Source organism: Bubalus kerabau, chromosome 17, assembly GCF_029407905.1.
Source record: "Bubalus kerabau isolate K-KA32 ecotype Philippines breed swamp buffalo chromosome 17, PCC_UOA_SB_1v2, whole genome shotgun sequence".
Taxonomy (NCBI): Eukaryota; Metazoa; Chordata; class Mammalia; order Artiodactyla; family Bovidae; genus Bubalus; species Bubalus kerabau.
The window spans coordinates 24,859,699-24,874,929 of record NC_073640.1 but is presented as its reverse complement, the minus strand read 5'-3'; the positions used below and the strand labels follow the sequence as shown (position 1 = coordinate 24,874,929).

At 35.9% G+C, this 15,231-nt stretch overlaps 1 protein-coding gene across 13 annotated transcripts in view; it reads right to left on the bottom strand.

The window, feature by feature from the left end:
* The window catches only part of CHD9 (chromodomain helicase DNA binding protein 9), a 229,178-nt gene that overhangs the window by 32,683 nt on the left and 181,264 nt on the right, over positions 1-15,231 (bottom strand). For all 13 annotated transcript variants that reach the window (XM_055552539.1, XM_055552537.1, XM_055552544.1 and 10 more), the window contains 5 exons: positions 14,990-15,100; positions 9,787-9,983; positions 9,141-9,340; positions 5,791-5,950; positions 5,254-5,343 (listed from right to left, as the gene is read on the bottom strand). In XM_055552539.1, the coding sequence (XP_055408514.1) occupies positions 5,254-5,343; positions 5,791-5,950; positions 9,141-9,340; positions 9,787-9,983; positions 14,990-15,100 (758 nt within the window). The remainder of the gene's footprint in view (positions 1-5,253; positions 5,344-5,790; positions 5,951-9,140; positions 9,341-9,786; positions 9,984-14,989; positions 15,101-15,231) is intronic.

Here is a 15,231-nt window from a genome sequence, read left to right as displayed (position 1 = left end):
ATAAAAAAATAACACAAATTTAGTTACATTTCATCTCTTCATCTTAGCATCATAAATTTTATAAATTAACAAAGGACTATGGATGTAAGATATGAAGAGTTTCCTAAGTTGTGTGACAAAAATTCATCTACAAGTTGGTTATCTTTGGGAACTCAAAATAAACTTTCATACAGATATAAAATAAGTGATCAATGTTTCTGGTCTGGTTCACAAGAACCTAATATTTAAGCACTAATATAGTGGAAAGAAAAAGACACTGACAATGAAAAAGAGTTAAAAGTGTTATAAGTAAATAAAACATAAGGAAATCACTTTTTATTTTTCGTGTTTTGCCAGGAGACGGAAAGACATTTTTTCCGCATTCTAAAATGCACATCTCATTATATCTCATTTTGCTTAAAACCTGAAGTGTCACAATCACAACATTTTTTAATTTAGTGCAGAAAGAGGAAGAGAGGTTTTCCTGTGATATGGCAAAAGCTGAAAAACAGATGAGGAAAAATATAGTTAAAGAAGATATTTAGTTTTGATTGCATTCCTGGTCAGGATTAATCAAAGCAGAAGCACAGAATGATAAAGGAAAAAGAGGAAAGAACACTGGAGACAGGATACCCAAAGGGGAATTATCAAGTGGGTCAGATACTGTATTTCCCTATACAAACCAGCAGGTGGCACTCTAAGCTCAAAACACTGTGACATCTGAGGTGGAAGGTTTTTTTCCCTTCTTTTAGAGTAAAGGAGGCTTCCCTGATAGCTCACTTGGTAAAGAATCTGCCTGCGATGCAGGAGACCAGGGTTCTAGGGTGGGAAGTTCCTCTGAAGAAGGGAATGGCAATCCACTCCAGTATTCTCACCTGGAGAATTCCATGGGCAGAGAAGCCTGGTGGGCTACAGTCCGTGGGGTCACAGAGTTGGACACGACGGAGAGACTAGTAAAGGGCACTCAGTATATACCTCATCGTTTAAATGTGCCATATGCATGTTAAGTGTTCGTTAACTGCTGGGGAAAGGAATACAATAAGGTGCATATACTCCTGTTGTTAATTTCTGCAATCTCTTGCATAAAGCCTCTGACTTCCCCTGGCCAGATCATCCATTCAAAATAGATTTAAACAGTATTCACTACATGCTAACAATGGCAATAATAAGATAGACAGATGCCTTCCCTTTTGAAGAAGTATCTGCAAAACCTCTTCAAGACCTGTGATGAGTGCTGTGACAAGGCACCCAGTTGAGAAGACAGGGAGGCTGATTTGAGGTCACCTGAGTAGTAAGAGAGGGAGAAGGGAGGAAAATGGGAAAGAGAATGTTGCCTCAAGAACGCAAAGGCCTGGAGGCAATGAGGGAGTACGTTGAGAGAGATGAATACGTTAAAATCCAAATAAAACCCAAATGAGAAACCAGTGAAGGAGAGAATAATGAAAGAGGATAATTCAAAGATCACAGTTCCTAGGAAATCACAGGGGGGTTGAATTCAATCAGATCAAAGAAAAAGAGAAGCCGATCAGTCAACAACAAATTATATTTACTGACTGTTACTATTTCCCAGGTTCTGGGGCTAGGAATATGATCATCAATAAGACAGACAGCAGATGTCACCTACAGTCAGCTTAAATTGTACTGACAGGAGAAATACAATTTAAAAATAAATACAATTTTTAATACTAGTAGGCATCATGAATGAGATAAAATAAGGTTAAGTCATAGTCAGTGACCGGTGGGCTGCTCTAGCTACAGTGGGCAGGGAAGGCCTATCTGCAGAGGTGAAACCTAACCTGAGACCTGCATGATGGGAGCAGGTACTTTTGTGGAAAATGAGGGGAAAGAGTATTGCACTGGGGAAACAGCACAGAATGAGCCTAACATGCTGGAGGAACATTGTGGATGAAGGACAGAGTGGAGGAAGAAGGCCCAGACTTATGTAGGGCACTATAGGATAGGTCTTTATTCTAAGAGAAATGAGAAGGTTCTAAGAAGAGGAGTGCCTTGGCCTGATTTTTGCTCTACAAAGATCACTCTGGCTTCTGTATCAAGGTCCAACTGTAGAGAGGCAAAAGATGCAAAAATGGGAATTCCCTGGCAGTCCAGTAGTGGTTAGAACTCTGTGCTTCCACTGCAGGGGGCCTGGGTTCAATCCCTGGTCGGGGAACTAAGATCCCGCAAATCGTGGGGCTGTGCCAAAACAACAACAAAAAAATCCAACTAGTCTTGAAAAAGAAGAGGCAAAGAGACGCAATAAGGAAGCCATTGCAAAAGTCTAAACATGAGATAATGGAGGCTTGGACTAGGGAGTCAGCAGAGGCAAGAGTGAAAAAGTGCTCAGACTTGCATATACTTTGTCAAACTAACAAGCCTTCCTGTAGGATTTGAGGAGAAGAGAATAATCAAGAATAATACCAGAGCAACTGGGTGATAGATTTACTAGGATGCAGAAGGCCCGAATGTGGGAAGGTGGGGAGGGAAAAAAAGGAGACAGAAGATTTGGAAGATGCAGGGGAAGACTGAGATGTTAATCAGATATTTCAAGTGGAAATGTTTGAGGCAGCTGCTTTAGACTTGGGAGCTGAGGGGAAAGGTCTGGGATGAATATGTAAATATGACAGTCATCTATGTATAGATTATATTTGATATGATGAGGCTGCATAGGTTCACCTAAGGAGAAAGAACAGACAAGAAAGCAAGCTGAGGACACAGCTCTTGACCAATCCAACATCTAGAGCTCTATCAGAGGGACTGCTGTTGTTTAGTCTCTCAGCCATATCCAACTCTTGGCGACCCTGTGAACTGTAGCCTGCCAGGCTCCTCTGTCCATGGGATTTTTCAGGCAAGAATACTCCACAGGATCGTCCTAACCCAGGGATCGCACCGGCATCTCCTGCAATAGCCGATGGATGCTTAAAAGCTGAGCCACCTGGGAAGCCTCTATTAGAAGAATAAGAGCTAGCAAAGGAAAATAAGACCAACGAGGAAAAAAGCACAACCAGGTGGGTGTAGTAGCATGGATGTCTCCTGAAGACATAATTTCAAGAAGGGAGAAAGAGAGTAAGTTCAGAGACATCTAAACTTCACACTGTAGGTTATTAATGGCCTTAAAAATCATTTCAGTCAGAGTAGAGATATAGGATTAACTGGAATAGGCAGAAGAGAAAATGCAAAGAGGTATAAGATTATCAACCCACACAGCTCTCTATTTTTGTGAAGGACAGCAGAGAAATGGATTAGAAGGATGTAGGTATATTAGAGTAGGTTTTTTGTTCTTTTTAAAGTGAATGATATTAAGGAATGCTTATATGCCAAGAGAATGATTCAGTAAAGAGTGGGGGAAATGATGATTCAGGAAACAAAGGTGTAAAATCTTTAAAAGGTAAGAGATGAGTTCCAAGCATAAGGGCTGCTCTTAGGAGGATGAGGAGGACGATTTCAAGGGCATCCCGAGAGAAGGAATAAATAGGGGGACACATACGACAAGTAGAACTGAAGGTGGCTCTTGTCTGTTTCTATTTTCTTCAAGAAATATATACTGAAGTCATTACTGGAGGGGATGCTAGTAGGATAGGAAGATGGTTTGAGGAGAGAGATATGGAATGGTCCTCTTGAAGAACCAGTAAATGAACTTTCTGGTCATGTTGGTTAAACAGCTTATTTATGTTTAATCACATTTGAGATTAATGATCATAAATTTGAAGTGAGTCATTTGGCAGAGTTTGTATGATTTTCTCCAGCAATGTTCAACTGCTCAGATATAGGCAAAAAGGTAAATGGATTTTTAGGTTTAACATGAATTGGGGTTGTGTCACGTATGTAGAACAGAGGGAAAAGCAGGCAAAGAATTTTAGTGAGTACAGTGCTGGACTACAGAATGCTTATTTATAATGAGGAAAGTGGGGGATGAAAGTGATGATGAATAGTAAGTGATAACATGGGGACACCAACACCATGATGAAGCTAGAGAATTACAGTTTTAGGGCTTAGATATGGTAGTAGGAGCCCTAAAACTTAAGTTTCCTCCCTCTTACTACAATGAGAGACTTGTGCATCCTCACGTGATCCATCCAATACTTGGTCTCTCAGTTCCTTGATCTTTACATCATCTTTTTTTCCTCTCTACCACAGCCACACATGCACATGGTCATATACTTAATCTTACCATCACCAATAGCAGCATTATCTCTTCAATCTGAATTCCAACTGTCAGTTCCTTCCAACTCAATTAACTTGGGTATTTTTCACTATAATTCTCTAGCTTCATCATGGTGTCCCCCATCTACCATTTAGTATCCATCATCACTCTCTTCCCCACTTTCCTCATTATAAATAAGCATTCTCTCCAGTACTTTGGCCACCTCATGCAAAGAGTTGACTCATTGGAAAAGACTCTGATGCTGGGAGGGATTGGGGGCAGGAGGAGAAGGGGACAACAGAGGATGAGATGGCTGGTTGGCATCACTGACTCGATGGACGTGAGTCTGGGTGAACTCTGGGAGTTGGTGATGGACAGGGAGGCCTGACGTGCTGTGATTCATGGGGTCGCAAAGAGTCGGACACAACCGAGCGCCTGAACTGAACTGAACTGAACTGAGTCCAGCACTGTACTCACTAAAATTCTTTGCCGGCTTTTCCCTCTGTTCTACACACATGACACAACCCCAATTCATGTTAAACCTAAAAAGCCACCTACCTTTTTGCCTATAACTAAGCAGTTGAACATTGCTGGAGAAAATCGCATGAGCCCTGTCAAATGACTCACTTCAAACTTATGATCATTAATCTCAAATGGGATTAAACACAAATAAGCTGTTTAACCACCACGACCAGAAAGGAGGGCTTCCCTGGTGTCTCAGCCAGTAAAGAATCCACTTGCAATGTGGGAGACCTGGGTTTGATCCCGGGGTTGGGAAGATCTCCTGGAGAAGGGAAAGGTTATGCACTCCAGTATTCTGGCCTGGAGACTTCCATGGACTGTATAGTTCATGGGGTTGCAGAGAGTTGGACACAACTGAGCGACTTTCACTTCACATGGTAGTAGCAAGCTACTACTACTGCTATTTTCACTCTTCTTGTAATTTTCAGTGACAGAGCCAACAATGAGATTACTGATGAAAGGCAACAAATTGACAAGGATTACTCTAAATTTGGTAGATTTTCCTTTCCATGAATTTCACTGAATAAAGAGCCACTTAATATACAATTTCCTAGTCATTTAACTTTTGCCTCATCATGTTGCTAAAAACTAAATATAAACATGTTATTTACCTTGCATCAACTCCATCAAAAACTTTCTGACACTCATTTCCAATGACTTCTTGCTTTAGATAATACAGCATCCTGACACGAAGCAAAACTCTAAAAATGAGGGGAAAAAATCAAAAGACATTAATCATCATTAAAGAAAATTCATCCATGGGGTTAAAATTAAAAAAGAATTTGTATACAGAATTTTTATAATGAAATAACAATAATTACTTCTGATTAAATTAACCCCATTACTACTATATATATATATATATATATATATAAAATAGGTTTCTCCAAAATCGTCACAATCATCACTATTTAAGAGCCAAGTAAGATACAACAAGATCACTTGGAGGTCAGTTTTATTTCTCTCTCTGTTGATGAAAAGTGACACAAGAGGTACCATGATTTGCTGAAGGACACCCTGTAAGATTAAGATTAGGACTGGTCCTAGACCACACTGTCTCTGTATTTCAAATCAGCATGCTTTAAGATTGTTAAAATTCAGAAAAGTAAACTCTTAATGAGTTGTATTAAAAATACCCTACTACCTACTTATTACAGTGGTGTTTTATATGTTTTTTGTAGCCTTCATCTTGAAGTAGTTGCTCAGGATTGTATTTTCGAAGCCATTCTGCTTTTTGTATATCAAATGAGCTTGTTTGAGTCTTTACTTTCTTCCCTTTTCTACCTCTCGGTACCGGGGCTGATAGGCCTGTTGAAATGAGGACAGGTGAAATCAGGGATAATTTGTATAAAGATATTCAGTTTGAAACATTTTTACAATGCAAGTAACTTCTGGAGGCTTTCAGAGGTCTGTGGAGGCTATACAGAGATCTTTGAAATGTTAATGGTATCAATATTAACTCAATTACAAGACAAGAATACAATGACTCCACACATATTAACACAATTTATGCCAAACACCCAATTTAATATCTCTAATTAATCATTCTGATTACCTCTATGTTCCAAAACATTTTTTTTCTAAATGTAAAAACCAAAAGATCAAACCTTTCCCTGTGCTTTACTTTTTGCTGCCTTAGTTACAAAAGTGTAAGTTGTGGCTAAAAGATCTGTTTTCCAAGAGTGTGTTTACTCTTCTTTCAAAATCATGGTATACTTGAAGTATCTTTTCAAATATTAATATTTAAAAACTTTTCTTTTTATAGCCTGTTTCCTACAATCACATTTTAGAAATTTGTTTTAAGTCTCTCATTCATGTTGGAGACTTTCCTCAGATGTCTGATACTCTTGGTTACTTGTTCACATTTAAGAATGAAAGGAAAACTGACCGGCCGTCTGAATGAATGGAGATGACTGTGGACTCTTTGAAGGGTAATCTGGCTGGCTTTGTCCTGTCATTATCTTTAGGTTTTGCTCTGGTCAGATTAACCAAGGAAAATTTCTTAGTTTTCTTCCTTGAGTATGACGCTGTCCATTATACATATTAATTTAACAGCCATTTGTTAAGTCCATGTTGCAAATCCCAGGGAAATGCACACCTTATTTTATTTTCTCTAGAGAATAAACAGTCAGTCTTCATATCATGGCTACATGGAGCTGAAGAGGGTATTTATGAGTCTGATCTCCCTTTTAGACAACATTTAATCAAAGCCCCTGTCTTTTTTTTTTTTTTTTTTTAGCCCCTGTCTTTTATACCCACTTTCAGAGGTCATGGATGTCACAAACTCCTGAAGCTTTTGGCTAATCTATTAAGCAAAATCAGCTGGTTGTTGCCTTTTCCTAATGTTGACCTAAGATTTAGTTCTCTCTGGTTGGTTAAGTTAGTTACCACTTATCTAACACTCCAAGATTCAAAAATTTGTTTCCCACCCTGTCTACTTTTAAAGGTTTATTCTTATTTATTTTTAAATTATAGAATTAGGCATACACAAAAATAGATGGACTAATACGATAGAGCATTGGGTCCTATCTTCCAACTTCATTATCAATTCACGGCCAATTTTATTTCATCTATATTATGTTTGCTCCTAAACCTCCAATACTATTTTGAAATTAACTGAAGACAATAATCACCTCTAATAAATGTCTGCGTATCTTTTAATATATGTAAAAGACTTCCTTAAAAAAAATAATTACAATACCCTACAACATGTCAGCCCCAAGAAATGCAGTAATACTTAATATTTAGTATTCAAATTTATAATTATCTAATAAAAATAACAGAAAAATTTCCCCTGGGCTGCTGCTTTCAATCAGGATCCAAATAAGGCTCATACATTATAACTGGCTGAGGACATTTAAATCTCTTTCAGATTATAGCAGGCTTTTCAATCTTGGCACTACTGTTATTTTGAGCTGCACAGTTTCTTACTGTGGGTGCTGCCTGTGCACTCATGGCCTCTACCCATTAGATGCCATTAACATCCTCAAAGTTGTAATAACCCAGAATGAGAGCAAGACTCGGGCACAAAATCATGTCTGGTTGTGAACTACTGATTTATAGATACCCTCTCCATTTCCTTCCCTTCTACTATTTAAGAAACTAAAATTTTTACCCGTATACTTCATCAAGCTTAATGCCCTGAATTTTTTCCTCTTTATTGACATTTAAGTTGGGTTTTAAGGAAGAATGAAATTGTATTTGTGTAATACACAATCTTCCATCTTTACCAGAAATCAGCTCTTCACATTAATAATTTCATTCCCTCCTATTGGGATAGAACCCTAATGACCACCCCAAATCTAAACCACATGCTTTCTGTTCTCGATCTCAGTTTATGGTTTATTTCCTTCACAGTATTCATCATAATCTAAAAGTATTTAGGTAGTTTCATTTTATTGGGCTCCAAAATCACTGAGAATGGTAATTGCAGCCACAAAAATCAAAAGACACTTGCTCCTTGGAAGAAAAGCTATGGCAAACCGAGATAGCACATTAGAAAGCAGAGATATCACTTTGCTCACAAAGGTCCATATAGTCTTAACTCTGCCTGACCAGAATGTAAGGTTCATGAGCTCAGGGATCTTGTCTGTGTTGTTCCTTCTCATTTTCCCAGTACTTTGCAAAGAAGCACATGACAGGTGCTTTGACAGGTATTTGTTGATTAAAGGGAACAAAACTGTAACACAAATTTAAGGGCATAGTCATCTTTTTTATCTTTATAGAAAATTCAGTTATTTTATGCAAAAAAGAATGTTCTGTTAGCAAGGTTACAAAGATTACAAAGAAAAATTTCCAGCCCTTCGATAAGACTGTAAGTTGGCATAGCCACATTTGATGGCAAATTAAAATATTAAAAAAAATTTAAATGGATATCACTGTTTGCCAGATTTTAATATACATACTAACTGCTGAGGACCTTGTTAAAATGTAGATTCTGATGCAGTGAAGTCTGTGGTCTAAGATTCTGCATTTCTAAAAAGCTCCCGGGAAAGGCTCACAGACCACATTTTAGATGCTAAGGATGTATGTATCCTGTAATTCAACAATTCCATTTCTTGATATTTACTTTAGTGAAAGATTTGTTCCTGTGCACAACTAGCAATGTTCAGGGATCTTCAATGATACCTGTTTTTCAATTGTCTAAAACTGGGAGTGTCTTAAATGTCCATCATTAAAGGAGATGCTATATGAATTAAGAAATACCCATACTATGGACTACTAAGCAGGAGTTTAAAAGATAAAATAGATCTACATGAATACAGATGGACAACCTCTAAGAAATACTATTGGGTCAACAACTTGTAAACTAATACATGTTTGATAACAATATATAAAACTCAGACTAGTCTTTTCCAACTTGGAACTTGCACTGAGAGGGAAGATTAAGAGTTCTTTACCATTATCTGAAATACTTCAGTATTTAATAGGGTACTATGTTAAGTGCTAGTTATACAACCAGAGCTGAATTTAAAAAGGAAATAAAGTATGCTCCTACCTAGATGATTCTGTAGCTCTCGTGTCTGCCCGTCTTCAGTTGGAGTAATGAGATCCCATATGAAGCCTTTAATTTTCTCATCTCCTCGGTAGTGAACAAGGCAATATGCTAAGAGGGCTCGGCAAATTATTTCTACATCGTGCTCGTTTAGCTGCCTTTTAAAACGACCATGAGACAGAATCTCTCTCCATCGGCCCCATCTGTTTAAAAAAAGGTATATTTACATTAATATTGGATGAAATCCTAGAGAAAAACATAACTCATGGATAAAAGGCCTGAAAACTGCAAAAAACACATCTTGTCATTAACAGGATTTACCTAATAGTTTTTTTGTCCCCATTGAATAAAATGCAGAATCATGGTAATTTCTAGTATATTTTATTCAATAATGGATAACAAAATTATCCATTTTGTTACTGAATATGGAAATCTGAGAACAATAAGGAGTTTGACATTAGCAATACATTTATAATTTTAAAATTTAAGGTACTCATCATTCTATTAAATATGTTAAATATATAAATGCATGATACTTTAAAAATAATTTTATTGATTCTAACAAGACAAAAAGTATACTAGGACTATAGCATATTTTCTTATAATTTATATACCAGATTAACAGTAAACATTAAAAATAATATTTTACCCATAAACTAGCAGATTTTTCTCTACTCTAAAGCATTCAGTTCTTCCATAGCCATTCGAACGCTCACAGGGTCTCCGAAGTTTGGGCTTTTCATCTCCTTCACTTTCGGGTTCAGATAATTCAGCTAACTCATCTTTTGTGGCACTGAAGGGTCTTGTTTGCTTCCTAATTCTTGGAGTGTCAATAACCAAGCTGTTCTGTAAAATTTAACAGCTATTACTTGAAGGTCCTTTTACTATTTTGCTTCTAACAATATTTTACATTTTTACCTTTCAAGCTGTACAAACAACAAAATAATTACATAAAGCCAGAAGAAAGAAAATACTAACGATTCCATTGACCTACCAAATCAACTTAAAATTTTTAGTATTTCTTTAAAATCCTTATTACCATTTGTCATAAATTCATATTACAATCATAGGATAAAAAGAATTTGGTATATTACTTTATTATTAATCTGAAAATTATTATATTGTGCTTCTACAACAACCATAAACTATATTTTAAACTGAATTTATGTATCATAATCATTTTCTTTACCTAATTCATAATTTAATTTAGATTGTCTTCAATTTTTAAAATATACAATGCTAAAGTAAATCTTCATACTTTATCCTATAGATAAGTCCAAAGAAGTGAAATATCCAGAAATACAAATATCAGTCAAAGGGTATACTTTTTTTTAATGGATCTGGAATCATGTTTCAGTGCGTTCCAAAAGACTCATACTAATACGCGTGCTGCAGTCCATGGGGTCGCAAAGAGTCGGACTGAGTGACTGAAGTGAACTGAATATACAACAAGCAAGGTAGTAAGTATATGAACCTCACTACGTTCAATGCACTTTAATTCATTCAAAACAACTTAAGCTGACAAACTTACCTTTATTGAGCAATTTCTCTAAGTTAGGCACTATGTTATGGGCTGCAGGCATAGCTGTGACTAAGACAGCTTTCTGCTCAGGAGAAACTGATAGTCTTGAGGATCAGACTAATGTGTAAACGAATGCTTTTCAGGATACAATACGTTATGATACAAGATGGGTACAAAAAAGGCAGAATGATTTACAAAGTAGTGATTCTTGAAAGAGATTTTCAAGAATGAGAAGTAGTTTGCTAGGCATCCAAGAAAGAGATGGCATTATAAGTGACGAAAAGCAATGGACCTTGAAAAGGTATTCTCTGTTCAAGTCCTAGAGCAGAAAAGGGTAAAGGATGGGGGGGAAGCAGACCAGGCAGGTTCTGCTATCCCACAGTAAGTTATGTACACAGGGCATTGAATTTAACGGGTTATAGAATGTTAGTATGTCATTACTCATGACACTGCTGCGAAGTCGCTTCAGTGGTGTCCGACTCTGTGAGACCCCATGGACGGCAGCCCACCAGGCTGCCCCGTCCCTGGGATTCTCCAGGCATGAACACTGGAGTGGATTGCCATTTCCTTCTCCAATGCAGGAAAGTGAAAAGTAAAAGTGAAGTCGCTCAGTCGTGTCCGACTCTTAGCGACCCCATGGACTGCAGCCCACCAGGTTCCTCCGTCCATGGGATTTTCCAGGCAAGAGTACTGGAGTGGGGTGCCATTGCCTTCTCCGACTCATGACACTAATCTTCTCTATTAAGTTCTTTGACTGCAAACTTACTAGTTTTCCTTTTGTAATTAATAAATATTTTGAAAGATATATAGAAGTTTAGCTTCTCCTTATATTTTAAACTAATTTTAGAATTCATCAATAGGGTGGATTAACTGAGATTTTTCATCTCTCTTATTCCTTCTACATTTATTAACTGGCATTTTCTATGTAAGAAAAAGCTGATAAGGACCTAGTGTATAACACAGAGAATTATACTCAATATTTTGTAATAACTTGTAAGGGAAAAGAACCTGAAAAAAAAAAATGTATTTATAATGGAAACACCTTGTTGTGCATGTGAAACTAAAACAACACTGTAAATCAACTATACTTCAATAAAAATTAATTAAAAACAAAACAAAGAGTTGTTCCTTCCCCTGTCCCCCCCCCCAAAAAAACCCTTAGTTTGATTTTCTCAAGTAAATTTTCAAGTTTTTTTGGCCCATAATCTGTAAAGATTTTGATTTATTTCTACCTGTGATCAATTTACATTAGCGCTTTTTTAAAAAACTGTTTTACAATGTTGTGTTAGTATCTGCTGTATAACATGAATCAGCTATAATACATCAGCTTTTATATAATAAAAATACTTTCATATATACTTCTGTTACAAATAGTCACCAATCAGCACCTTTTGCCATTACATAATTTTTTGTCATATATTTGAATATGCCAATTATTTCCTTTGTGATTTCTAATTCAGAATGTTTTCCCATCAAATATTTGATAAAATAGAAATCCAATTTCCTATTTTTCATGTTTTGTTTCAAAAATACATTTACCACAAATTGGAGTTTACTTGGTATAGAGCATATTATTAAAATGCTTCACCAATGCTAACTGAATATTCTAATCATGATTATTACATAATTCCTTTTCCTCTAATGCTACTTATTTACATCCTATAAATTGATTTTCTCCTGTTCTTATTCTATTCTTTGCTCTCTATATATTTCTTTCAATATCTTAATTCCTTTATTATATGTTAATATACTTTTACATTTTAAACATATATACCCATCTGTCTTCATGATTACTCCTTGCTGGAAAATATAAAAAATTTTAAACAATGTATAAATCAGAAAACATAACTGCCCAAGTGTTAAATGACTATGTTGTTGTTTAGTCGCTAAGTCATGTCCAACTCTTTGCAACCCTGTGAACTGTAGCCCACCAGACTCCTCAGTCCATGGGATTTCCCAGGCAAGAGTACTGGAGTGGATTGCCATTTCCTTCTCCAGAGGATCTTTCCAACCTATGGATTGATCTGTGTCTCCTGCACTGGAGGGCAAGTTCTTTACTATGGAGCCATCTATATGCTTATATACATTTATTTATAAAATCCTTACTCTATAAGATTATCTATAAGGTACTATTGATTTGAGCGATATCTATCATCTCTGACCTAAGCTGTCACCACTCTCAACAACTCCCTATGTTCTGACACAAAGCCATTTCTATTTCTGGAACACACTAAGCTTATTTCAACCAGTGGCTCACTACTATTCCCTCTACCTTGCAATTTTATTTCTCATGTCTTTACATTGCTGCCTTGTTCTCATCATTCAAGTCTCAGGACTGATGTCCTCTCAGAGTGATCTCCCTTGACCACTTTACCTAATGCTATCTCCATTCCTTCAGGTATTCTCTACCATCTTACGATTTTATTTTCTTTTGTCTCAGAAATTATCTTATATATTTGTTTACATACCCACCGGAATTTATAAGCCCTATTAAAGCAGCGGTTCATCTGTCTCATTCATTTCAGTCACAGCACAAGAATGGTACCTACTTCACAGTGTGCTCTAGCTGGAGCCAGCCCAAATACACAAGTGTCTGTGTATTACCGTTATATACTTTTGAAAAATTATAAACCAAGATCACACTGTAAGTATTGGTCTCTCTCTCTGACTCTTTGAAATTAATTATCTTATTTTAGGGGGCTTCCCAGGTGGCTCAGTGGTAAAGAATCCACCTGCAATGCAGGAGATGTGGGCCTGATCCCTGGGTGGGGAAGATCCCATGGAGGCTGAAATGGCCACCCACTCCAGTATTCTTGCCGGGGAAATCCCATGGACAGAGGGGCCTGGTGGAAAGAGTTGGACATGACTTAGTGACTAACACATCCTGTTTCAGAGCTCTAAGTGAGTATTTAGGGATTTACATGATGATTTTTACTTACTGCATTAGATAATATAAAGGTACTGATTAGTTTCTAATTTTTTTCTAAAATGAACAATGCAGTGATGTACATCACTGTACCACATTATCATTAAACATGTGATTATTGCTGAGTCAGATTCCTAAGAGCTGATTTAATATTCTTGAATATTTATTATTTCAGAGGAATTTTTAATTTTGTTTGGTTATATGAACAAATTGTTAACATTTTTGATTGGGATTGCATTTCTATGTTTAAACTCAAGTTTAAAATGTACAGGTTTTCTAATTGACAAATCTTGCAATTAAGTTTGGTAATTCACTTTATTAAAATCATACATGACCAGTAGGTATACCCCTAAGTGTTCTAAATAGTTTTTCTACTATGAAGTAGATTTCCTCTTCCATAATTTTTCTACTTCTGGTAGTACTGATATTTAAGAAGGCTAAATGTCATATTTATCCTCTATCCTGTTAATTCACTAATTCATTAATTTTATAGTGGTTTACAGATGCCATTGACTTTTTAGGCATATAAACATGCCAATATGCAAACAGTAATATTTTAATAAACATCTCTTTTCTAATTTACTTATTTATAATGTTTCACACATAATTATATGTATTTCCAAAACATATAAACAGTAATGATTATTTGGCAGTCGCATTATTCTTCATCATAAAGTTTTACATTTTAAAAGGCTATCTATTAAAATGGATCCCATGCATCAATGCTTAATATAAATTTCTTTAAACCATTTAGCAGTTATTTTGACAGTAGGTAAGACTTACAAACATTGATTCCTATAAATTATTAGACAGGTGTCTTTCGAAGTAAAGTTATATTATCAGTTCCATGAATTCTGTGTTAGCTTTTGGCCCTTTCTTAACTCCAAAGGGTTTTAAGTTTAAAAAGCCACTTTCTTTTTTCTTTAAATTTCATAAGACTTATTAAGCATAATAGATTCGTGTACATAAGCAGAACTGGATTTTAAATTTTTTTAGTTGTCAGAATTTGAAAATGCCACTTTCTTGATTTCTTTTTTCTCCTTTTATAGTTGACTAGATCATGATTAATGAGATCTAACACCAAAAAAGCAAAATGAAGGCTAAAGAGTGAAATAAAAGTAATCCATTATTTGCAGACAATTAGAAAATTTAAAAACGCATTATAATTTTAAGACATAAATGACCTCCAAAATGTAAGTCTCCCTGTATTACAACCTAACATGTCAGGTATCTGAAGAATTAAATTGAAGCAGTGCCTGGTAAAATATGTTATCATTTAACTGCCTTGTATCAATTTATTTATGCAGATAAATTTCAGTAAGTACATAGTTGAACACCTTAAAATATTATAATAATAAAGTATTCCAAAAGGTAACTTATTTTTTAAGGGACGGAAATACTTACTCTACCACTGATGGCATCTATATCTATTTCTGCCTTTTTCGCCCATTTTTGCCAGAAGTTGGGATCATCTAATGAAATATCTGTTCGGTTTCCAGATGCCACAAAACTTGCCTGAAATACATAATGGTAATTTTTCAGAATCTTTTGAAGCTTAGAGGAAAAATCTATTAAAGTATATCTAAAATCTTATCTCCTCATATTTACTGTGGACAGAATTTGAATTCAGCATATACATAACATGT